At 43.3% G+C, this 25,736-nt stretch overlaps 1 protein-coding gene across 2 annotated transcripts in view; it reads right to left on the reverse strand.

Moving 5' to 3' along the window:
• Positions 1-17,159: 17,159 nt before the first annotated feature.
• Positions 17,160-25,736, reverse strand: part of ELL2 (elongation factor for RNA polymerase II 2) — a 40,481-nt gene continuing 31,904 nt past the window's right edge. Inside the window, exons 9-12 of one of the 2 annotated variants that reach the window (XM_032206529.1) lie at positions 23,809-23,878; positions 21,689-21,860; positions 20,574-20,618; positions 17,160-18,109 (exon numbers count right to left, since the gene is read on the reverse strand). In XM_032206529.1, coding sequence (XP_032062420.1) covers positions 17,993-18,109; positions 20,574-20,618; positions 21,689-21,860; positions 23,809-23,878 — 404 coding nt within the window. In that variant the 3' untranslated portion in view covers positions 17,160-17,992. Of the gene's footprint in view, positions 20,444-20,573; positions 20,619-21,688; positions 21,861-23,808; positions 23,879-25,736 lie in introns of both variants that reach the window. The other variant, XM_032206528.1, reaches the window with a different exon arrangement.

A 25,736-nucleotide genomic window follows, 5' to 3' on the forward strand; every position in this document is an offset into this window, starting at 1 on the left:
AGGGTTTGTTGTGCCTTTCCTCTCACCTCATACACTGCAGGAGGTGACACTCACCCTGAGGTGACAGCATAGACAACAGGGAAAATTCAGATAGATTTGCTATGCAGACTTCCTATTCTACAAGCTAAAAAAAAATAAAATAAAAAAAAAATATATATTTTGTGTGCATGTATTCTACCTGCAAACTTTCCATAATGGGTGGGTCCCTGTCTGCAGTTCTCAAAATTCCTTGATGACTTGTCAGACTTGCTTCAGCTTTCAAAGTGCCTGTGTTTTACTCCAGCCATGAAGAGAGAATTGAAACTGTTTGAAGAACCAGCTTCGGAACTGAAAAAAAAAATCCCAAATATTATTTTAGCAGACCAGTGCTCAAAAATCATTTTGGGGAAGCTACTAACCACCTCAGTGTGATTCAACACGCATTGCATGAAACAAGGAGGTGAGATTTTAAATGCCTGGCTCACAGGGGGGTGGAGTTGCCCATGGGGCACCACCACACCTGCAGGGAAGAACTTGTCATGAGCTTGGCTGTGCCTGGCACTGCAGGATCAGTCCCCCAGGTGGAGGGTGTCCTACACCACCTGCCCCCCCTGCACAAAGCCCAGTGGAGCAGGTCACCTTGAGCAGGTTGCTCAGCCTTGTGTCCATCATGATGTCTCCAGAAATTAAAAAAATAAATAAATAATAAGTTTCCTCCTTCCAATTAAATGGAGCCTTCTGCATTTCAATCTGTCTGCATTGCCTCTGGTCATGGCACTGCTGGGAAGAGCCTGGCCCTGCCTTCTTCATCCCCCACCTGGTGCTAAACACGTGGGTGAGACCTGCCTGAGCCTCTCTTATCCAGGCTGGATGGCCTCCTTGCATGAGAGATGCTCTGGTCCCTTCCCACCTTCAGGGCCCTTCACCGGATTCTCCCTAGTACGCCCATCTCTCCTCTTGTACTGAGGTTCCCAGAACTGACCGGCACACGTAAGAAATCCCCTGCAGTAACTTGGGCCACTCACCGAGTGTAAGCACCCTGTGCATATTTTAGCTATTTACAACATCATCAAGGCTTAAAAAACCAAGAGAATAAATTCAGATAAATTCAGAGAATAAATTAGATAAATTCAACTTGTAATTTTCATCAGGGTGAGGGGAAAAGCAGCACCAGAACTCCAGAACTACTCCGCTTTTTTTTTTTTTTATGCTTTTTTTTTTTTTTTCTGTTAACCAACCTTGTACATGATAGACAGACACAAGAGCTCTTCCCCTACCAAAACACAGCTTCCCAAATTCTGCTTGCTGCAACATCAGCATTGTAGATGGAAAAATGCACTATTGTGTACAGAAAAAATGTGTATTCTGAGCTCTACCCACTCTTGTTCAGAGCTGAGAAAGGAAAAATTAGGCTCTGTATCCTCTTTGTGCACCATGCCACATCTTGCACACCATGCTTGCCAGACATCAGCTGCGTGCTTGGTACACCACAGAAAATCTCTAGATTAACTTCTCCTGCTTTCAACTTCCTTTTCACTCGACTAGTAATAAGGAAACAGAAGACTTCTGAGACCCACTGCTCTCCGAAATTATTTTATGTGGTAGGTGTGCTTCAGCCTTTGTGACAGCCTTCACCTGGTTAAGTACGTGATCTCTCACCTTGAAGCTACAGCAAAATTAGGCACTACCTATACATGTGTTTGTGGACTGCATATACCAGATTAACAGAGTTAAATGTTGATGGTTTTTTGGAAAGTACGGTGGATACTTGAGGCATAGAAGCTTGTTTTGCCTAAAGATACTTGTTTGGTCATTTTTTCAGAGCTCTGAGAATATCTTTGCTGGAGCATGGGGGGCAACATGGTGAGATCCAGCCACCCTTTGCAGCACCCCAACCCCTACAGTGCCTGGCTGCTCTCTGCTTATGTGACAGCCCTCAGGACTGGCTAAAACCCAAGCCCCTGTACTTGTCAAAAAGATGTGGGGTTAGACTCAGTGTGACAAAAAGCTCCTGGGAGACTTTTATTGAGCCTGGGGCTGAACACTCCCAGGAAAAATAAGGGTTTAAGAGACGACCCACACTTGTATCATCCTTCCAGCACCAAATAACATCAGATGGGCATGGAGCTGAAGAAATATAATAGGGCTATCAGTCTACAAGGAAGAGAGACCTGAAATACAGAAGGGAGAGAGATGTGAGCTGCTCTTCACAAGATATTTGTATTTACAGTCTGCACGCACAGCAGAGAACGTCAGGGTGCAGGAGAGCTCCTCCTGTAAGAGGTTTCTGGCTGTGTCACCGCATGTGTGCTGCACTTTCCTGAACAACGTTGTATGACAGCTGTGTTAAGTACCTGAACAAAACCCTGGGGGTGTTGGTTTAAGATATTTCAATCCACACCATGGGGTATGGGTTGCGATCACTGCTTGCGGGCTATTTGGTATGTGGTGCCTGGTGTCCTGGAGCTATACGTTCAGTGATAAACACAGGCTTCACTGGTATGTGTGTCAAGAGCCTGTAATTGATGAGGTTGTGCAAGGATCAGCTCTCACTTTTCCAGTGTCACCCAGGTTCAGCATCACTTACTTATTCTGGATGTTGCTGCAATGAAAGTGTGAAAATCTCAGAAAGGCTCACTAATGTTAGATATTCACCTGGGAATATCTAAAAAGGTGTAGGTACACGCCCTTTTGGGGAAAACCTCTGCTGTGAGAATGCATAAAAATGCATTACTAATGTAAGGACAAAGGGAAGGATAAGTGTAGTGTTAGTCTCACGCAAAGAAGTGTGTAAAAATATTAACAGCGTTCAGCATGTACCTGCCTGAGTCTTGATCCTATACAAGCTTGAAAAGTGTCCACAACATTATCTTCTGGTAATCAGCAGATTATAAATTTGTTAAGCCTTTTTATGAATCATTTATAAATTAAATATGTGCAAGTTATCTCCAGACTGAGAACATCTGAACTGAAAATTTACTTTCAGTTTAATACTTATATACATATGTTTGCAGTAAAATGTTTGTTCTTCCTCGTACATGGTGCCCACACAAATTTAGATTGCAGCATTTCCAAGTGGCAGGCTGGCTGGCATATTGAATATATACATACAGTTCAGAGGCATGAAGGTAACTCTAGAAACCTAGTAGCTAAACATGTCTATCAGGTTGTATAAAACGTCCACACACATTTCTGGTATGCGAATGATTAATTTTTAACTTCTTCTGTTTTCTTTGAAATTGATTAAATTTTGGAGTCTTTTGTAGTTGAATGGGAGGGATAATAGCCTGGTTTTTACCCCCATGACGGAGAACTTGTGACTGAACATAAGGAGTCTTACAAGCTGTTAATGTAGGAAAAGTAATATCGGAATGGGAACAAGAGGCATGGGTGCTGCTCAGTCAGTATTTTATGGCAGGTCAAGACGGACACAAAAAGCTTTGGGGATTTAGGTCCTGCACCGCTGACCTGGTGTGACTCCAGGTCGGCCCTGAAAATGGGCCCAAACAGCTCCACCTTGCACCACTGAGCAAAGCAATACCCAAATACCTTGTAAAACATGAACAAAGTGCTGGTCTTCCTGAGCCCTTTCTGCCTGACAGGAGGCACAGAATGGGTGATGATGGTAAGAAATTTTCCTCCCAGCAGAAGGAGAATCACAGTCTCGAGCTGGGGAAGATAGGTGGGGAAATAGTGCAGGGGAAATGGATTTTGCAAATTCCAGCAAACTCGGACAATTCCAGCAAAACAGCCATGTGTGCAGAGGGAAACTATTTTTAGCAGCCAGTCAGGGGTCAATGAGTGGTCCAAAAAACAGTAATGCTGCCAACGGTTCTAAAATTGTTTCCCTTAAAGCTGGCTTTACAACAAAGGGGAGAGCACATCTGGGATCCCAGCTGCACACAGGACCCACATGGAGTGACAATCAGCACATCTGTAGGAGCTGTTTCAGGACAGCACACTGATCTGAATCGTTTAGGAGATTAGGAGAAGGCACAACTCCTGTTTTCCTGCACTGTTTTATTTGTAGGATAAAAGGTTAAGCTTCCTAAGATTTTGAAGGAAATGTGGTTTGCGGTGATTGGCAATAGGTGAATATGAAGCGTTTGGGAAATCTTTTATAGTTAAAAGTAATTCATTAGAAATCCAGGTAGGTCTTGTGCTTTGCAGCTGCTTTTTTGTTCTGGCTTCTTTGACAAACAGTTGGCAGAGAAATGTCCACTGTGTGGACATGCTGGTGATGTGGCAGATGTGAACAGCTGTGTGTATCAGTGAAAACATTTCTTTTAGCCAGGAGTGTAATATTGCTGCCCCTTTACACAGGGACAGCATGGACACAGCCTGTCCTCAGACTCTCTCCTCCTCCAGTTAGAAACAGATATTTATTATTATTATCATCTATCATCATCATCATCATCATCATCATCATCATCATCATTATTATTATTATTTCAGCAATATAGTGCAACAATTGCCCAGATGTGGGAAATGCAGTAAGTTCCTGTGTTTCTCCCAGGATCAGGAGGGTCCTTTGTGGTTAGGGGCACTGCCGGGGGCCACTCCAGCAGTGGGGGCTGAGGAAAAGACATGGGGGAACTTTGGGATGTTGTGCACCTCTTAAAGCATTTGCTGACTGTCTTGCCTCCTGTGTCCCTCCTTACACCTGTTGATAGCGAATTTTTAGGGGTCACCCAGTCAGGGTGGCTGTTTTAGCTCCTTTCATGCAGATTAACGTGGCTACAGTCTGGTGTGACTGATGAAGAGTTGCATCCTATGGGATGCAATAGAAATGGAGGGCAGATGCCATAGAACTATTGCCTGCATTCAAGCTACAGCTACCTAGGAGCCCATGGCTGCCTTCTTCTCTCCATTGAGAGAAGAACGTCTGGTTCGGGCTTGTTGAGTCTCAGCATATTTCTACGTGAGACTCAAGTAGAACACAGTATAAGCAGGTGGCACTGCTCCCACCCACATCAGGGGATGGAGAGCAACCTTGGGTTGATGTGATGCTGCCGAGCCGGTCATAGCCCTTCTGCTAGGACTTCAGCTCTTTTCCTGCTGACCTCTCTCAGCCTCCTTATCCCAGGGGTCTCAGAGGTGCCCTCATTAATGCTTTAGTTCTTTGTCATTGTACTGATTGGCACCACCCCAGCAGGGGTATTTAAGATACTGTATAGACTGGTATGTGAGGTTGCAGATGGAAAAGATCACACAGAACATGCAGATGCCAAAATTTACTGTTCTGGGCCAACAAGGACAACTGAAAATCAAATCAAACTGGCCTTGTGCTTTAAAAGAGATACAGGATTTTGCACCTGCCCCTCATGTTTTCCTAGTGGAATACATGTCCTGGCCAGACGTTAATGCTAGGTGGCTAGGTTAGTTTTGATTCCTTTAAGCATTAGCCCAATCCTTAAATTTTTGTCCTTGAATTGGATATAGTAGAGAATAACAATAATTTGAATAATTTTGTGTAGCTGTCAATTTCCTAAAAAAAAATGCACAGAAAATATTTGTGCATTTGCTCTTAACACATATTTTATTTATTTATTTTTTTTTTTTTTCTGTACAAGAGCCTTCTGCATCCCTCATTGAAAGCCTCAGGACCAATTTTTTGAAGAAGGGAGGCTGAGGAATGGCTGAATAATAGAAAGGGAGGAAGGAAGGAAGGAAGGAAGGAAGGAAGGAAGAGAAGGAAGGAAGGAAGGAAGGAGGAAGGAAGGAAGGAAGGAAGGAAGGAAGGAAGGAAGGAAGAAGAAGGAAGAAAGAAAGAAAGAAAGAAAGAAAGAAAGAAAGAAAGAAAGAAAGAAAGAGAAAGAAAGAAAGAAAGAAAGAAGAAAGAAAGAAGACAGAAGAAAGAAGAAAGAAAGAAAGGAAAGAAAGACAAGAGAAGAAAGAAAGAAAAAAGAAGAAATGGAGAAACAGAAGGAAGAAAGAGAAGAGAGAGAAAGGAAAAAGAAAGAAAAAACAGAAAGCAAAGAAAGGGAAAGGGAAAGGGAAAGGGAAAGGGAAAGGCAAGGGAAAGGGAAAGGAAAAGGAAAAGGAAAAAGGAAAAGGAAAAGGAAAAGGAAAAGGAAAAGGAAAAGTGGGAACATGCCCAACCTGTTCTTGTTTTCCTGTGTAACCTGCTATTAATTGCTGAGTAACATGGCTTGTATGTGAAGCGAAAGGTGTGCTGGTTTGGTCCTGTCCCTTTGAAGAATTATTATCTTAAGGTAATTTAACATATCCTGACACAGGACGGTTAAAAGCATGATTTGTATTTTCAAAGAAATATACTCTTTCTAGTAATATGTTAGATACTTTCATTGATCTTACATATGTTAAGCATTCTGTGATCATCACGAACATTGGCAGAATTTGTATCATTTAGGTGTTATATAGAATTATTTAATAGCATTTGCAGTGGCTGTGTGAATTTCTATCAGAAAACCCAAACTGAGATGCAGCAAGGCTAAGGGAATTTATTACAGCATACACAAGCAATCCTCTGGACATCCCCAAGCTCTGCCTTCTTGACACCAGATAAAAGGCCTTTCTTCCAGTGCACTTGAAGGTTTGTTTTGTTTGTGCAGAGTAGCTTCATAATTTATGTTGAGTAATCCTTATACGTATGTGTATATATATATATAAAAGCCTTTGTGTTCATATTTGCTTATTGGACAAAAGACAGTGTTTTCGTTTGGCTACACTGTTGAAGAGAGGACACCAAATTCATCTTTTGTGTGCATACATGAGTTTCAGTGTTGGGACATTGGGAATCACTTTGGTCAGGCACCTCCTGCTTTGCTTGGCTTTGGTTAGTAATTTCCCATCTTCTGTTCCTAGTCCGTGTTTGTTTTGTGAATTACATTTCCTGTCTATGTTTCTCTAAGTGTAATAATGTTCCCTGGGTGATGGAGTATTTGTTTAATTGAATACTATTACATCTGAGAAGTGCTTGGCATCATTTATCATTCTGTACTACCAACACACTGGAATTTAATATATTTCCTCTTGCTTTTGTACTTCTATTAGAAAATTCAAAGCAATTTCCTAGTGAAAATGCTACTGCTCAGTGTGCTCTGTGAGCCTCTGTCACGACTTTATCTTGCAGACATTTTGCATCCACAGATTTTCCTTTTGCTGCTGTTGATACCCATCAGCCATGGGGTCAGCTGTTTCAGTGTGGAATAAGAACCAGGGTCATAAATTTCATAAAAGGAAAATTGAATTGAGCACAGTGGGAGGAAGGAAAATGCTGTGAGAAAGAGAAAAGAAATACACATATAAAAGGAGTATTTATTTTTACTTCTCTGCCAACAAATCCCAATAAATCTCAATTTTGTATTTGTGTCACATTTATACATAATCTTTATCCACATTTATACATAATACTATTATGAATATAAGTTTCTGAGTATTCTTTTTGAATGATCATTTAATTTTATTTTATTATTATTTTTTTTTTTCTGTTGTGAAGAACTGCATTGCTTACGTTGGTATTTTCTGAGGAGAAGCAAAGAGATGTGATCCCCTCGTTCTGGGCATAGACAAGTTGTTTGCACAGCAATCTGTCTTCCACAGTTTATAGTTGCAGCTGGGACGACATCAGAGCTAAAAATGATCCTTACATGTAAATGTATCCCTGAATGTGTTAAACAAGTGGAGCAGTTTGGAAAATCATCAAAAACACCAAATAGTAAATAGCTACATGTGAAATGCCATTTTCCTTTTTTTTTTTTTTTTTTTTTTCCTATTTTTTCTTTTCCTTTTTTTTTTTTTCTTTTATTTTTTTTTTAATTTAATTTTTATTTATTTATTTATTTATTTTATTTGTTTGTTTGTTTGTTTCTGGGTCTTCGCTGTTGAAACACCAGAATGGTTCAAGGGGGAAATGTTTGGGGCTCCCCGCCGGGTGCTCGAGCCTCTGACCAGGAGGAGGTGCTGCGGTGGGACGGGACGCGGACAGGTTCCCGGCGTCTCCTGCAGAGGGGAGACGTGAGGTCTGTCCGTGAGGTGGCTGTTCCCCCTTCCCAAGCAGAAATCAGCCTGTCCTTGTGCAACGAGGTGTCCCACCCTCTCCTGCTGAACAGCACGCGTTACCCAGAGCTCAGCCTTTGCTTCCTCCAGCAGCTTCTTCCCATGCCCGTGAAGGCTTCCCCCTTGCTCCCTAAAAACGAAAATTCCCCAAACTGGCTTCACAGGTTGGGTGTTCTAAAAGGCAGTGAGACTGTTGGAAGTTGCTGGCTCGGGTTCAAGGAGCCACCAGCACCATGTGCCTGAACCCACCCTTAAAAACCTGAAGCAAACATTTGAGCTGTCAGAGCTGGGCTGGGAGCCCAGGGGTGGCAGGAGAGGTTCAGTAATTCAGGTTTCCTAATGACAGAAGAAAGTCACAGTGACATGGGGAAGTGCTAGGGACATAACAGTCTCAAATGGTTTTGGGGCGGCTTGGGTTGGGCATTAGGAAGAATTTCTCCATGGTCAAGGATTTAAACAGGCTGCCCAGCTAAGTGGTGGTGTCCCAGTCCCTGCAGCAATTTAAGAGAGGTGTGGACGTGGCACTAAGGGACACAGTTTGGTGGTGGGACTCAGTAAGCCTGATGATCTTGAAGTCCTTTTCCAACCTAGATCATTCTGTGATTCCACAACTTCAGGTTGCTCCTGTCCTCCTGTCAAAACAGGGTGCAATGCTGGTGCAAAGGGCCCCATCAGCACGTCAAATGCACCCTCATGGGGTGTGGAAGCTGCAGTGCTGCTCACATTCCCATCCCCAGCACAGTGTGCTGCCTCCCAGCCTCCCCGCTGCCTGCAGAGGGCTGCCCTTCACACAGAGAGGAAGCTTGTCCACCCAAAGTCACACCTGGGAAATCCTTTCTGCTGAAGTTGGATGTGACTCCTTCCCCAGATTGTGCCTTTTGATGTTTGTGCTCTTTGTTTTTAAGTGTAAATAGCCCTTTAAAGCAATGAGGCACAGGGTGTCCTACTTTAAAATGATTTTGCATCTTCAAAAGGGAAGAAGAAAACATGTCGTATATACTAGAGATAGTTACACTGAGGATTTCTGTCTCACCTTTTTTGTGTGTGTTTATTTCTTTCTTTCCTTATTTGTTTATTTTGTTGTTGATGGTTGTTGTTTGGAGAGGGCTTCTCTTGTGGTGATTCTAGTATTACAGAGAAAACGACTTATTTTTAAATGTATCAGAAGGAAAATGCTGTGCCTTATGAGGGTGACAGGCATTTTACACACACAGAAATTAGAAGCATTTCAGACTGCACTGTTGCGTAAAGCCTGGAACTGCTGTAAAGAGGTGCTGTGTCACAGTATCACAGCAATAAACATCTTTAACGTGGAGATAATTATGGGGTATGATCAGTGGCTGCGCCTACCTTTCACTCGTGGCAGGAATCAGCAGGAAAAAAAATATTTTGTACAATAAATGATGACGGTTGAAGGGGCTTAATTACACTACTGCTTGCACCAGTTGGTGGACATGTCCACAGTCTGACCAGGTAGACAATACCCCTTGGCAGCCTGCATGGAGGACATCAACCTGGCCTTGGTTTGGTTTTGCAGCAGATGTTCATGTAAATAGTCACCGAGATCTGGGACTCAATCTGCAGTTACCCTTGAGCAGCAGGGTACTCACCGTTGCACAAGGGACAATAACCCAGTGGCTAATTACAAACGGGCCTTCCAGCCTTCCGCACGCCAAAGCTCCTGGTTTGCAGGCACCTTGGTGCTGGCTGCTGCCAGCAATTGCCACAGCATGTGTCCGTGTTCCTCCCCTGCTTCCTCCTGGCGTTCCTGAAAAGTGAAGAAGTGAAGCCCTGCTTTCCATGGGCTCACTGGTCTCTGCTGCCCCAAAGGGTGCCAGGGGCTGCTGGGGGGCTCAGCTCCCTCTGGGCCAGCCCCCACCTCCTAACTCAGCCCCCAAGGGGTTCTGCTCTTTGCAGGAGGTGGAAGCAGCAAATTCCAGCCCAAGTTTATTTCTCATTTCCAGAACGTATCGTTGCCTAAAATTGCTGTGGAACTTCTAAAACAATCGTTACAATGAGTTGTCCTGTGGACTTACACTTTGCCATGTTCTCCCAGTAGTAATCTGATTCCTTCCAGATACACAAGACTGGGGGTGAGGTGTGAGGTAGGGGAGAAGGCAAGGGGTGAGCACTGTGTTTTTTAAGGGTGAGTTTACATTTTGGTGAAGGTGTAGAAAACCAAAGTGTCTAATTCATTTAATGTACACAGTAGCAGGTGGCTCAGAAAGAAGAAATAAGGACCAGTGCCACTGAAATTCTCCTCTTACACTGTGTAAAGGCTCTTCCCAAGTTTGTACCCTAGAAAACATGAGAGGCAATGTGCTTTTTACTTCATCAAAGACGCTTCGTGCTTGAAGCCACTGGGAATTTACAGAGCAGTTGGGTAACTCCATATCTACTCTCAAGCAGCGTGTAAGCTGTTAAGTGACAAAACAGAAGGGCAAAGGTGGTTGTGTGTAGCCCGCATCGCTAGGGCCAGAGCACCTTCCTAAAGCTGGCACGTTGTGCTGCAGCGATGAAAAGTGCTCCTGCCACGAGTGGCATAGCTGTCTGGTTTGTTCATGCACAAACAGGAAGAGTTTTCTGATTACGAGAACCAAGCGCAATTAATATATTAGGTGATTCAGCTCTTCCCCTTTGTTTACGGCAGAGCTGCATCACGCAGGGAAGTGCTGTTAGGTCATGATGCGAGGGAGGCAGAGCAAGGTGTGCACATATTTATCAGTGTGACTTTTCTGTTCAGGAGCTGTTGACAGGGATAAATAATGATAAATAATCATAGAAAAAGCACCCTGCCAAACGACCTGAGGATGCTACTTTTGCTGCTCCCTCCTCCCCAGCCACTTCCATATGCTGAGTTGTTTCCACGATATGCACCCTGGTTTGTGTCTCATTTGGATTTTTTTTTTCCCCTAAAATTTTGCCAAGAATTTTCTAGGGCCCAGGATTTTCATGCGAGACAGTTGCACTTGCAGTTCCCCAGGTGGTCATTATTTATTTATTTTTTTTTTTTTTTTTTAATTTATATATTTTTTTCTATTTTCAGCCCCAGCAGTTGCTGGCAGTGGGCCCCGCTGTGCACAGCAGGCAGCTGGTGGGGATCTGTGCTCCTTGTGCCCGGGTGCCAGCAGCCACACGGCTTTGAGATCTGAGCACAGGGAGCCCAGGAGGGCAGAAAGAAATTCAGCCCTTGACCTCCAACCAACAAACCGTGTTGTCCTTCTCCGAGGCAGCCTGGCCTGCTTTCTTTACATAACCTTATGCCTCTGAAAAGGTCTGGCAGCCCCTTCCAGCAAGTGCTGGGTCACCGCCTCACAGCACCTGTGGTCGGGGAGGGAGCTTTCCGTGGGTCGGTCTTAGGCAGCTTCCATGCAGACCGTGAGATGCCAGGGCTGTGGGTCCAGCTCCCCCTTTTGAAAAGGAGGAACTTTACCCCTGCTATGGGCAAAAGGCAGCCCCAGCGTGGTCAGACAGCAGCAGGATCCCGCTCTGTGTGGGCAAAGAGAAGAGGCCAGGCTCCGGCGTGCCCGCGCTTGGTGAAAGGCGTGCCTGAATTGGCTGAGTTGGCTGCCCCTCTGGGCCAAAATTGGCCCGGGATGCTTATAGGAGCTAGAAAAACGCATCACGTTTTCTGCTGGAAGTGTTTTCGTCCTCACCTCGGTACTCTGGGGAAAGGACCGAGACCAAAGCGGGTTTTGTAACACGCCCAGCCCAGCCACAGCCCGAACACACCTCAAGATCCTTCCACACAGCTGGTCCTGCCTGTGGGTCTTCGGGTGGGCGCAGGTCTCACAACTTTTTTTTTCATTACTTGTCTTCATGCCACCAAAACTACCTTCTCATAACTTCTTTTTCATTGTTTTCTACAGCTGAGGCAGGAAGGAAGGAAGGAAAAGTGGTGTTAGCCACTTTTGACCGTATCAGGCTATTTGGGTTAAAAAAAGTTGGCTGTGTGGGTACCAATATTAATGAAGTCTGGCTTCCTGCAGGTTCATCTTTTGTGGCTGGTTATCGTTGGGGCATCTAAGAGGGATGAATGATCTGATTAAAATTTTTCCTGCTGCTGAAGGAACTTTTTTTTTTTTTTCCTTCCCAACAGGTTTTCCCTCTGAAACGCAGCAGGGCATGAGTTTGCTCTGCTGAAGTCAGCAGCTGACAGCACTGTCAGCAGAGATGGTATCAGTGAATGCCCCAGGTGATTTGTAAGAAAATCATTTTTGAAACGGACGCCCTCTGGAGGGGAGGGTGACATTTATAATTAATTCCCCTTGTGGAGAAAGCACCAGTGTCGAAACGAGGAGAAAAGACATCTGGAAGAGGCATCTTGCATAAAGGTGCTCAGAAGGTCTGTGGATTACTGCCCACTTGTAATTATGTCCAAAATGTAATTATTAATGCTTTGTAATCAATACTCCTGCGGGGACTTAATGAGTTAACAAAGAAATCCTATAAACTAAATCCTGAAAGATAGACGGAGCTTCTTTTCAGGAAGAAAAAAAAAAAAACAAAAAACCTATATTTCTTAGAAATATATGGGAAGAAAAATCCAATTTCAGGTTTTCCATAATTGGTTGGGGATGGAGGGAGTCAAGTTTAAATAAAATCATGTACATACTCAGGTCTGCCTCTTCCTGTCACACGATCCTGTTTGCTGTCCTTGGCAGGCAAATCCTTGTGACTTTTGCAGTTGCTCCTGGGATTATTTCTCATGGCAATGCCCCCTATAAGACCGTGAGGGAACCAGAGATAGTCACTATTGAAAACGGTGTGAATGCTACCTGTTCTTTCCCTCAGCTGCCAGTCCCAGGAGGAAAAAAAACACCCTGGTGTGCACTTGCTCCGAGGAGCATCATCATGGAGAGGGCTGCTGGTGACACGTGCAGCTGGGGGCCCCTCTGGAAGTTTCCATAAAACAGCTTTTTCTGCCCCAGAACATGAATGTGAGCTGTCGAAATGCAGGTCATGGCCCCATGGGAAGGAGGGCTGCTAGCTTTTGTAGGCCAGTCCAGGGAACTTCTACGCGATTTTTGTTCAGACATCGCTCTTCCAGCTCTACCTCAGCACATGGGCGTTCTCAGGAGATGGGGCCTGGAGAGATCCAAGGCCCTGGCCAGAAAGGACTGGTGCTCTTGGTCTGCTTCCTGGATGCTCTGTCTCAAGATGCCTTCATAGCAGAAACACCCAACAACAAAGGCGTGTTGTTTTGTCAGCCAGAGAAAATTCACAATGTAAAAACACGTCTCCATGTGCTTCATCACAACTGTGGCTTCTAATTCTGGCCCTCAGCTCATTTCATTAATTAATGTGGTCACAGGGAGATCAATGAACAAGCAAACTTCCAGCTGGCTGCAGCAACAGACAATCAAGATAAGCCCTCTTTGAATCACAAACAAGTGTGGTATTGGCTATTGGGATCACTGTCCTCCTGTTTTAACTTTTCTCTCGGCACCATTTCAGCTAAAACACTTGCAAATGGCAAGGACACATTATTATTATTATTATTATTATTGTTATTGTTATTATTATTATTATTATTATTATTATTATTATTATTATTATTATTATTATTATTATTATTATTATTATTAATTTATTTTTATTTTTTATTTGCAGTGGGAGTAGGAAGAGAAAAGCAGAAGAAACAATGTAGCCAGAAAAAAAAGAAGGCAAAAATACCCTATGTTATGCATGCTTTTGTTGCTAATATAAGAGGAGGATCAGGAAAAGCATAAGAGTAGATTCTGAGTAAATTGGTTATTTAAAATGTGAACTCATGGTCAGTAACAAATTCCTTTTTGTCAACAGCAGTTTGCAGAAACTGAAGAAAAAAATGCAGTGTTTCTGGGAGGCACTTGTGATACTCAGCTCATGGGCAGCTGCAGCAAATAGAAGGATCGTGCACCTTTTCAGATAATCTGAAGAACCTGTTTATGCAAGATGCTGGCTGATAGTGGCAGAGGATGGAAATCTTCCATGCAGTAATATGCCTGCTTGCCCACAGCGCTTGCCAGTAGGACTCCAAGCCTTTCAGAAAGACTGAGATAAAAGATGAGGAGATGTCTGCTCCCCACGCCCATGTGGCTCCCGGCCCCTTCCCTGGGAAGTGCTGAGCGAGGAACTCCCAGAGAGGCACCGCTGGCTCCTTGGGGCTGCCTCACTTCCCTGTGTCACAACTCAGAGGCGGCTCCTCCTCTTGTGCCTTTCGGCTGGTGAGTGTTGGTGTGTTGGATGCCCTGCACACAGCTTGCAGAGGGTTTCCCAAGAAAGGGAGATGGGACAGCCTCGGTCTGCTTGTCCCCAAGGGCAAGGTTTTTATGGGAAGAGAACAAGACTGGGCAGCACCCAGCGCCACTGTTAGTGGCATCCTGTAACCAAATAGGCACCTCCGTAGATGTCTGAGCCTCTCCCGTAGGTGATCTCTGCTCATGTAGGCTGGAGCTATCAGGGGCCTGTACTGTGCACTGCTTTCTAGTGCCATGATGGGGATCCTCTGCAGAGTGCTGCCTTACTCAGGGCTTCGGAGGTCAACATCCTACACTTTGCTGTTTCTCTCTCTGTAGCTGTGCTTCCCTTACTTTACACCATGAAGATTCCCACAGCTCAGGTCTCTGGCATGGAGGCTGAATGTCCTACTGGGCGACTGGTGACTGCACAATACTTTGCTCTCCTTCTGGCTTGGCAAATAGGAAAGAGTTTCGCAACTCCAGCCAGAGAGTCGCTCTGGCAACAGTGTGCCCCTGATACGAGCAGGGGGACGTATCACATTGGGCAGCAGGCACCTGCAACGCCCTGCTCCTTAGCTGGGTGCGGTGGCGTGGCGGTGGCGAGCCTGGGATGTGAGCAGCAGGCTGCCCGGGCAGTGCGACCACGGTGACCTGGGGTGTGCACAAAGCTCCCGAGTCGGGAAGTACAGCTCCAGATGCTGCTGTGGGTGCTTTTGCTGGGAAAAAACACCACGCGTGCTCTGAAAAACTGCCATTGTTTGCCCACAAACAGGGGCCACCTTCCTCTTGCTGCTCTGGAAGCACTTTGTCCCTTTTCTGCTGAGCTGCAGGACCGCCAGCGGTCTCCAGCCCCTTGCAGCGCCCTTCTCATCCTGCTGTTCTCCTGGCACAGCCCTGGACCCAGAGCAGCTTTATCAACACCAGTCTCGCTGCATTTTTCTTTGCCTGTCAGCCTTTTCCACTTGCTCAGAGAGCGAGTGGCATTTTAGCCCGGGACCCTGTTAAGTCTGCGTTATCTTATCTACGCTGTCACTCCCGTAAGCCCATGAGAGCCTGCTCATCTTCTTTTCCCTAAAAGCCTGCATGGTGAAATTTTGACGGCGTTCTGACAAAAATGTGCGACTGCAAGTGGTTTCCTGTGGGAAGAGCTGGACGGACGGTCAGAAATCTCACAGGGGACAGGATGCTTCAGAGGGAGGCAGCCTTGGTTTGGAGCCATGTGCTGCAGCCATCAGTGCTGCTCGGGGCTGGCTCGGGCCCATGTCACAGCAGCGGTAGCAGGGTAAGGGCTGATAGGGGAGGGCAAGTGACATAGTGTTTGCTGTCCTTTTCATGGGCTGAAAGACAAGCTTTTGGTCAAAGTTTTACAGGCTTGTAGTTAATTCACTTTTTTTTTTATTATTTTTTTTTTCCCCCAGGCATTTTTGGCTTTCCTTTGAAGAGGTGTTCTCTGTTTGTTTTTTTCCAGGTGTGTCTAGTGGCCAACATTTATACTAATAAAACGGGTATATTAAAAGCATGCACTTCATTGTCTTCAAGGCCAGGGAAAGTGTGTAGGGTCTGTCAACCTCACCCCATCCCTGCTGAGCACCCAGCAGGATGTCGAGGTGAAGATGAACACACGAAGCTCTCAGTGGTCTTTGCTCAGGATGAAGGCTGGAGTGTTGGCTACAGGCAGGCAGCGTGTGTAACCAGCAATCACATTTTAAGCATCCATGAGTGCTCAGCTAACAAGAAAAAATAGCCAAAAGAGCCTGAACCATGGCAGCCCCATTATCTGTGCGAGACAGAGGAGCTCAGTTTCATACATGAGATATTGATAAAGACTGTGGTGTCTTTTTACATACATACACGCTGCTATCCTGTGATGAAGGCCTTATCAGCATCTTACGATCTAGCTGTTTTCTGATGCTGCAATTATCCTCCAAGCAATGAACTGAGGCAGTTCATTGATGGCAGCTCAGCATCCCAGCAGTGGCAGATCCAGAGCAGGAATCACAGCTCCCCAATGCACTACTAAGCGCCAGGCCGAGGCACAGCCCTGGTGCTGCTTCTAGGCTTACCACTGCACCAGAAGTCCTCCTTCCACATGGAAAGCATGACTACATCTGTGTGTGTCATCAAAATTTAAGCTTTTACACGTGCTAAATGAAAAGTCACCAATGCAGTAAGTTACAAAGCGAGAACTTCAGAAGTGTTCAGGTTTTAGGGTTTTAAAGAGTGTGTGGTTTCTGGAGGGGTGTTGTCTTGCTTTTGACAGCCAGAAATGCACAGGACTACTACACGTGCAGAGTTTACACACCCCAAAAGCAGTTTAAGGGCACAGTGAAATGTGAGCCAGCGTAAAAATACCTGCTTCTAAACCCTTCATTCATGCATCAGTTTTGCATTTGTAACCAACAATTACCTGTGGGGAGCAATGCAAGTGTCCAGTACTAACAGTTACTGACCAACAGGCAAGCAAGCTCTGGAGCAGAAGAGCCTGAAATTCAGCCAACAGCGAGACCTGGAAGAACGCTGCCTCCTCACCTCTGGCCATGCAGCGCTGGGAAAAAAGCCCCGTGGCCTTTGACAGTTTTCCAGACACTATTTTTTTGGCATGTTGAACATCTTGCTCTTTCAGGTTAGGAATTGCTCTCAGCATAACAAAATAAGGATCAGGGGCCAGCTGCAGCTGAGGAAAGGGAAGAGGAAGAGGCCAGATGTTCCCTTGAGTGACAGAAGGGAGACCAGCTGGAAGCAGAAGATGACTGGAGCAGGGTGCTCAGTCGAGGATGGCAGAATGCAGCTCCTGCTCTCCAGCAGCATTTTTCTCACTTCCATGCCCCTCAGCATGGCGGCAAGGTGACAGGCCACACACACCCCGGGAGAGCCACCCCCAGACAAGGACAGGCCCACACCTCAGTGTTGCAAAGTCAACATTTTATTGAACCTAAGTTGATGCAGAACAGAGGGGCAACAACGGCTCGAGTGTTCATTAACAAAAATGCCCCAGGGTCTTTCACATACAGTTTTAATACAGTTGGTACAGAAACGATTGAAAAAGTTTTAGAATACTCTCCAATTCAGCAAGGGGGATTCGCAGCCCTGCTGTAAGCCTTCATGTTCCCAGATGCTGTCCTCCTTGAGACAATTCCATATCCTTGCCCAGAAGGTGGCTATGGAATTGCTGCCCACATCCCTCTCCCCTCAGGTACACAAACAGAGGAAAGCAAAACTTATGAAAAGAATCATACTTCAAAGCAGCCAAAGATCTTCACACGAATCTACATTTACATATCCAGAAAGACTGGTTGTAACATCACCATTTTAAAAAAGCTAACGTATGAGCAAAGTTACAATATCGACACCTTAACCTGAATCCTGTTTAAAACCTGTTGAAGCAACTTTGCCTCTACCACTTACCCAAGTGTTTCACAAAACACTTGCAAAACATTTGTATTACTACTTTTTGGTAACTGACAAGGTCAAATGAAGGCTTGGAAGCAGTCAACAGTGATGTGCTTCCTGTGATAGTTTGGAGCTACTGTTTTGAGACAGTTTTCTTTGGGCATAGATTCCCTCCCCAAAACCATAGCAAGATTGGAACACAGTCCTCCTCTGATTATTTTTTTTTTTCCATTCATCTGGACAGGCTGATGCCTGCCTCTTGACTACATGTTTTTTCAAGCCGCAGTGAGATCCAGCCAGGCAGGAGCACATGCAGCTGCCCCTTTTCTACATCAACTGTTTGCTCTGGGCTTGCTGTAACCCCAGCCAAGACAACACTATCCCCAGTGCTTGTTCCTCGGAGTGAGCTGGACAGCAATGGAGCGTGGGACAGGCAATACAGTCACAGGCCCAGCTTCAGTGAGTTCTCTGCATCTGACGAACAGGAACGACAGCTCAAGGGAAACAAGAGATATGTATTGCAAAACAGTGCTGTAAATCTGCATAGGCTGTTGGGTATACTTGCAAGGCCTAAGAAATGCTCGATGCAAATGGGCAAAACCTTCAATTAAGGTCGTTACAGTAGCTTGTCAGGTCTCATGATGATACGCAGTGGACCTCTCAAGTACAATAATCCCCAGCAACAGATACACAGGCTGTAAACCAGAAGATGCATGCAAATACAGATCAATCTTTTTCTCGTAAAAGGAGAAAAATTAGTAAACGACACTGGGTCTCAGTTACACAGTGGTAGCACTACGAATGGTAACAACGCAGCTGTAGAGCAGCACTGCACGTACCACAGTGGCAGCTAAAGTCAGATCTGTGCATACAGTTTAGATAAAGAGCACTGCCAGGGTGGGTCCCGATACCAGAAGCCTCCCCTTATTTTAATCTGAGCAGCTGCTTTGTTTCTGGGTTGAAATGGAGCCGTCCAGTGCAGCTACAGTGCAGTTAGCAGCCCCTGCACTCAGACCTGGGCACTGCTGCGTGCATGCTCAAGACCAAGCTCCATCTTTGAGCCCAAAGGAACGCAGCTGCTGATGGGAAGCAAGAGGTCTCCCCTTCACTTTGCCATTTGAAATGTGCAGTATAAGCCAAGGGACTCAGCGCCAACTTGGTCTCAAAATACGTAACAGAAGTATAGTGTTCATGCAAGAGAAGGGGAGATGCCTCTTGCGTCCTCTTTCATCTTCACATATGGAAGGCATCTGAACCCACAAATTTAAGGCAAAAATTCATATCCCCATTTACCTGAATGCATATTTTCTGGCAACTCTCAAACATTTTCTGGTTTACAGTGACACACAACATGATTTTTTTTTTATGCTGGAGATAAAGTTTACTAAAGATACTACCACAATTTTGGCAAATATTCCAAAACCAGATTTGTAAACATAATGCTTCCCTTTTCAATTGGCAGCATTTTTAAGAGACAAAAACAATAAAACAAACAAAGATTTTTGCTCTATTTTGACCAGATAACCTGTGTTTTCACATGACAAAGCAAGCAATAGTTTAAATCAAAATAAACCAAAAACTGCATGAAATGAAAGTTTGTGCTGTTTGGTGATCACAGTATTTCATAGTTAAATACATCTGTTTGTTACATTCCTGGCACCCAGGAAAAAAATCTTTAAATATACATTTCATGTAGGCAATAGCTTCTTTGCATATCTCTCTTCAAAAAATACTTTATAGCAGTATATAAATAGGTAACCTACATGCTTAATTTTATATTCTTGCCCCAAAACTATATATCTGTTTAATTTTTGTAAAGTATCAATTTTCCCAACATTAATAAAGCTGACAAACTATTGAAATGGAAATGTTTTCATCTTCCACAAAAGAAGTAGCAATTTTATAGGAAAAAACCTACAGCAACACTCGTCAGTTGTTTTAACCTGAGCGTTTGGCCTACTTAGAGTAGCAGCTTTTTTTTTTTTTTAATTTTTATTCCCCATCACACATGCTCACACCCACACATTCTTGCACTCACACAGTACAGGCACACACTTCCAGACATTGGTAGGCCACGTAGTGCTTCCCAGGTGCTGCAGCGAAGTGGGAAGCAGTGTAGCTAATAATTTAGCTACACTAAATACACACAAGCAAACACCTTAAGGCAACCATTGCAATGGGGGGTTTGAGTTGCAGTGATGAGTTTCTGTTGTAACAAGTATGGGCTGTATATAGCACTTATATACATGCCTCTTTAACCCTCCAAAACAATGTGTTTTGTTTTGTTTTTTTTTTTTAATTTTTTTTTTGTGCAAATTTCTAAACCTTCTACCATTTAAGGCAAAGAGTTTGCATTAACAAGAAAGGTCAGAAAAATAGCCTTATATTTATCCAAAAGTACTTCAGTTTGCTACAATATTTTCTTAAAATGTGCACAACTTCATCGTAGATGTGCTGGGATCCCAGCACCTACTAATAAGATGGATTTCAATGGATAAACATAAGTCTTGAAGAAAAGAAGGGACCAGGAAAAGCAGCTTCAAATATGCATAAGCAACACCACCAACAACAGAAGTAGTCAACTCAAGTATACTAATACTGAAACTTTTGTAATGCAAAAGTTCTAGCCTCTTAGAATCTTAGAGCAACTCATCTGGAATTTTAAATAAATAAGCTTCTGTTCATTCACATGTTCTGGTCTAAGCAGAAGACTAGTGCCATGATTCTGCTTGCCGTTGGTCAAATTCACCTATAAGTCTTTTAATATGAGACAGCTTGTTATGTAGATATTGACATCTATATTTCTCTTCATAGTAGTTGGGGCTAGACTGTAAAGATAAAAAGAAAATTAGGGCATGAAAATATTTCTGAGTTTAGTATTTCATGTCCCTTGCTTAAAAATGGCCTCAAGCCCATCACAGCAATTTCTAACTCCCACAGAGCTTGTGGTACACATACCTGTTGTACCTTTCGATACTCTTCTAGGACTTCCTCATGAAGGATCTTCAAGGAAAAAAAAAAAGTGAAGACAATAATAAAGAACTTTTCATTGCTAATAGAAAATGCAGCTATGTAAAGCAGTAAAAATGCAAAGGTTTACTCAAGATATTTTCTTATCCAAGAGCCATCCCTCCCCTGTACGGAAAAAAAAAACACAAACAAACAAACCATAACCAGACCAACAAACCTAGGAAACAGCCCAGATCTGCAATTAAACCTGTAAATAAGCAACAAGAAGAGAATGTGTTTGAAGATTCCCTTTGTGAAGTCATTCATGCCACTGTAAAATACCTGTGTTCACAGACAGCTCAGTTAGGTGGAGTCTTCAATTAAGGGCTACACAACTCCTTGCAGGGTTTTGTGAGGCTACGAGAGCTAGTCCACACTGAGTCAGACCACATATGTGAGTTCTGCAAGGTTTCTCTCATTTGTCTGACCAAGCAGTACCAACTATTTTTAAATACTCCTTCTACTCTCAAATACATTTGCAATCTGTCAAAAAAAAGCTTATAAAGGGTAGCCAGATACTACCAAGAACCCTCACCATGCACACAGAATTAAAGAATACCAGTACTGAACAGATGAAATTTGCATGTTCAAACAATGTCATCCCAGGCTCAAAAACTGGAATGCTATGTTCCTAGTACCCTTCTTTGCTAAAATTTTCAGCTAGGGTTTGGGCCAGCCACCTAGAAGCTGAATATGTTTGTTGCTGTAGGTCCTTTTGAGTACATGTAGTTAAATACATATTCCTTCAGATAATGGAAAACAGCTGGTCAGCAAAACCCAAGGATTATAGCTGCTGTTCTCCATATTTCTGTGCTTCTCCCTCATCAATATAGCAGCACATCACTGGGATGCTGTGGGGCAGAGTTAGCAAAGCCACAGCCAATCTGGTAACTCCAGCTATATGACCAGTCACTTGGTCTCTCCTGAACACTGAACTTTTAAAACCTTGTCAATACAATTTAATGGATTACTATGCTGAAGCATCTGCCTGTGCTGAGAATGTGGACTTTTGGAAAAGATGAGAGAAAAGACAAACAAACGTGTGTGGTTTTATTCTGCTTTACCTGATATTCCTTGGACCCTGGAGAAAGCTGTTTCCTTTGTGCATCAAGCTTCATGAATCTCCTGGTGATATTCTCCATCCGAGCATACAAACTCCTGTATTCATCATACTCTGCATCGAAGTCATCCTTGTAACTCTGGCGCTGCTCATGAGAGACTATAGCTATGTATTTCCTAATGGAAAAGAAAAAAAAAACAAGCGTGTGTATGAGTGTACACCAAAGCCATTTCATAGTATCAGACAGGTGCTGTGAGGAACGGGTTAATTGCTGCCCTCTGCCCTTCTTTACCTCTGTGAGGAAAGAATTAACTGTTCTCCTAGAAGCTAGGAACTGATTGCTTTGTGTCTGCCCAGAGCTGCAAACACAGGCCTGGGCACTTTGGCAGGATGTACTAGGCGCAACAAGCTGATTATATGACAAAACACCAGAAGTGTTGTTTTGAGAAACTTCAATTCCAGAAAAGAGCAAGGTCTCAGGGAGACAACAACAAAGGACACCTGTCCTGCTGTGCCTGGCAATAACAGAGAGCGATCAGTGGACTCCAGACTGGTGTAATGATGTGCCTGGATGTGTTTGGATAGTACAGAGCAGAATCCAGAGACCATCAAGTCCCACCACCTGGCCACTTCAGGACTAACTGAATGGCAAGTGTCAGTTCAAGTCAAGCTTTGGCTTTTCTTGTTTTCTCCCCGCAGATGCGAGCTGCTGCTCTCCACTCTCCCTGTGAAGCCTGACTTTGCATACAGAGGGCATATATTTTCTTTTTCTGCCCTAGTTCAAGGAGCTCTCTGTTCAGCCAGGCTGGTTTTCAGCCCCACTTGTTTGACTTGCCACACACTGCGTTTGCCTGCATCTGGGCTTTTAAAAGGTGGTTCTTCAAAACCAACCAGCTCTGATGGACCCCTAAAAAGGGATGCTGCTAACTAGTTCCCTGAGTAGTTTACAAGTTTGCTCTCCTATAATCCAGACCGGCAACTCTGCTTATGTCAAAATTCTTGACCTCAACTAATTCCCAATCACTGTGAACAAGACAAACACCTACCCTCACCTGCTTCACAGGGCCTTCTCCATTCTGAACAGACCTATGAGGACATCCCCTTCCTAGCTGGCTAAGTGTTTGAATTCTCAGCCCAACGCAGGAAGCATTAAACTGCTGCCCCACAGTGCCTCAGGTTGCCCACGACGCACGGCTGCATTAAATATGCAGAAGCTATTTCTGTGTCACAATGTGAAGAATAATCCTCTTCTAGAAAATTATTTTTAGTATTTTAATAAAGCATTTAGGCAACCTACTGATTCTACTGTTACGCCATTTCAAAGCAAGCTCTTCAGTACTTCTTATTGCAATGTGGTACGAAAATTTTCATTATATAGGAAGTGAATTTTAATTTTGGGGCATCTGACGTGACAATCTGCTATGGAGCTAAAATTAAACTCAATTGGGAAGTCTTTCTTCATTTGTAAAGAGTGCAATACCCCAATCATTGCAGATATGCAATGTTTCATATACAAGTTTAGCACATTTGTACTTTTTTTTTGTAGTCATAATTAAGAAGCTAGAATTTAAATTTGAATGGAGGTTTCATGACCATCTCTAGGCCCCTGTTTTACAATTTTGTGGTGAAACTGGTTATTTTGCTGTAGCTTCCAATTAATCAGATGTACTTTAGATGTACTAAGTAGTGAAAACACAGGACAGGTGTTTAAACTTCATGTACTGAGTAATTTAGCATTCAAACTTTGTTCTGTATTGCCTCACCCCTAAACAGAAAGCAATACAAATTCATATGGCTTTTCATTTTGGTCTTCAGGAAGAGTGAATTTTTTAATTTTTATTTATCTGCTAAAGCATATTAAAAATCGTTCTTAATACTTCTTCCCCCTCAAAATAATTAAGGGACAGCCTTAGACTTCAAAAATTAGGGGTATTCAAATAGGGCAGCTGGTTGACTTAAATCAAAATGTTCCTTTAGAGGAAATTGTCATTTTAAAGGAATTTGTCATTAACGTAAAATTATATTTTGGTAATTTTTCAGTTTTGTGGCTAAACTAGAGTTTTTACTGAAGTAGTTGAAAAATCATCTGTAAGTGGTATGATGCTTAATTATTATTTTACTCACATGAAATAGTCTGGTAGTTCACTTGTCGATGAAGGAGTATCTGTGGAGGCAGTGGAATTTTCTTTAACTCCTGTGGAAAAGTAGAATTTTGATGCTCATGATAAACAGCTTTTTAATAGAGCTAAACAGTACCGACCTGATGGACTGGAAAAAAAAAATCCTTTAGTTTTATTCTCACAGTAAATTACTGGCAATAAGCTCTATGCACTAATAATAGTGCTCACAAGACCTTCTCCACAGTAGGCAGCACCAGAGTTTGCAAAGAGGGCATGGCTACTTTATTCTACAGGGTCTGCATGACCAAACTATTACTCAGAGGTCAACTTTTCTTATTTCAAGACATGATGTGGCATCTGCACAGCAATTCAAATTACGCAGCAGCAGATGTAGTCACACAAAGAACAGAGTTTGATATATACCAACACCCAGGCTTCTGAGCATGGCAATAAAGGGAGTAGAAAGCTGAAGTTCTTTTCATGTCACTTTTTTGTCCCTCCTTCCCTACCCATTTTGGATATCCAAAGCTGGATTCAATTTCAGCACTCTTGTAGACAGGAAAGTCAAGAGCATTGTGTATGGGTTACTGGCATTCAGGCTTCAATAACCTGCAACAAAGACTTGTTCATCAATTAACGTGGCAATACCGGGGTTGAAAGTTATTTGCACTTGTAAATTGCTCTTTTGTTCTTTTAGATGGCATTGTGAAAACACAGTACATTCAACCTCCAGTCCTTCTTTTTAAAGAAACATTTCAAGACACATTTGTCTTTTTGACAAATAAGAAAAATAGCTGGAACAGGAAGTACGGTTCAGTATCTTCGTAATCTGCCTGCCTTTCATTTGGGGTTTGTTGGGAAGCTTAAAAAACACACAATCCTTTATTGTAATTACTATCTTACATCACTGCTGTTTAAGCACAGTATTTCTGCCGAAGCTCAGCCATTTTTACCAAGCTGTAAGCTGAGCAAAATCACAGGAAGACTTAAATGTGTTCTACTGAATTAGTTTTAATATTATCACAGGTTAAAAGCAGGAAGTATGGTAGAAAATAGTATAGGAATAAGAATAAATTCTGAGAAAAATGCAAAACAGTAACATAACCTCAGCATAAAAAAAAAAAAAAATACTATTTCTGTGAACTATTTGGCTGTGAGCATTTTACTTCCAAAAGCTCGAGCATTATTTGCTTAAATGGCTAGACCCATCTGAAAACTTCAACATAAGCATGAACTTGGAGGGTAATATGGATCCCTAGCCTTACTTCCCTAGCCATTCAGAATTACGTTACTGGTGTCTGGAGAAAGATGTTCACATGTCTGTAAAGTCAGGCATGAATTATTTCCAAGGCAATTCCATGCCACATTGCGGGCACTGGGCAGTATGTCCAGGGTAAATGTGAAAAGACCATCTCAAAGCACACTTATGTACACACACAATCCTTCAAAGGGGCACCCTGCATGCTCTGAAGATTCCTTTGGGCTGTGATAGGCAAGGGCCAAACCTGACTTCTAGTTCGCTGAAGTAGTAGGTTCTGTGGCTAAAATGGAGAAGAGCACACAGCAGTGTTCAAACCAAAATTCCAGTAAACCATTTTCCAGTTTACACAGGTTTTAGAAAACCCAACAAAAGGTAGAGTAACATGAACTTTGTCTTGTAATACTTAATTAAATACATTTATTTCTGATCCATGTCTTTCAGTAAATATGCATTTCAATAAATAGTATGCAATACATATATTTGACAAGCTTCTCTATCATACGTTATTAGAGCAAAGGCTTTAAAACCTGCTGATTAAAAAAGTAAATTTCGGTTTCATGGAAGTCAAGTTTAAAAAAAAAAATCTATTACTTGAATTTTTCTAGCACCTAGCCCTTCCTTTTAAAGGGTTACAGTCCAACAGGAATCCATGTAATATTTCTTTGTTCTAA

Source organism: Aythya fuligula, chromosome Z (genome assembly GCF_009819795.1).
Source record: "Aythya fuligula isolate bAytFul2 chromosome Z, bAytFul2.pri, whole genome shotgun sequence".
NCBI lineage: Eukaryota > Metazoa > Chordata > Aves > Anseriformes > Anatidae > Aythya > Aythya fuligula.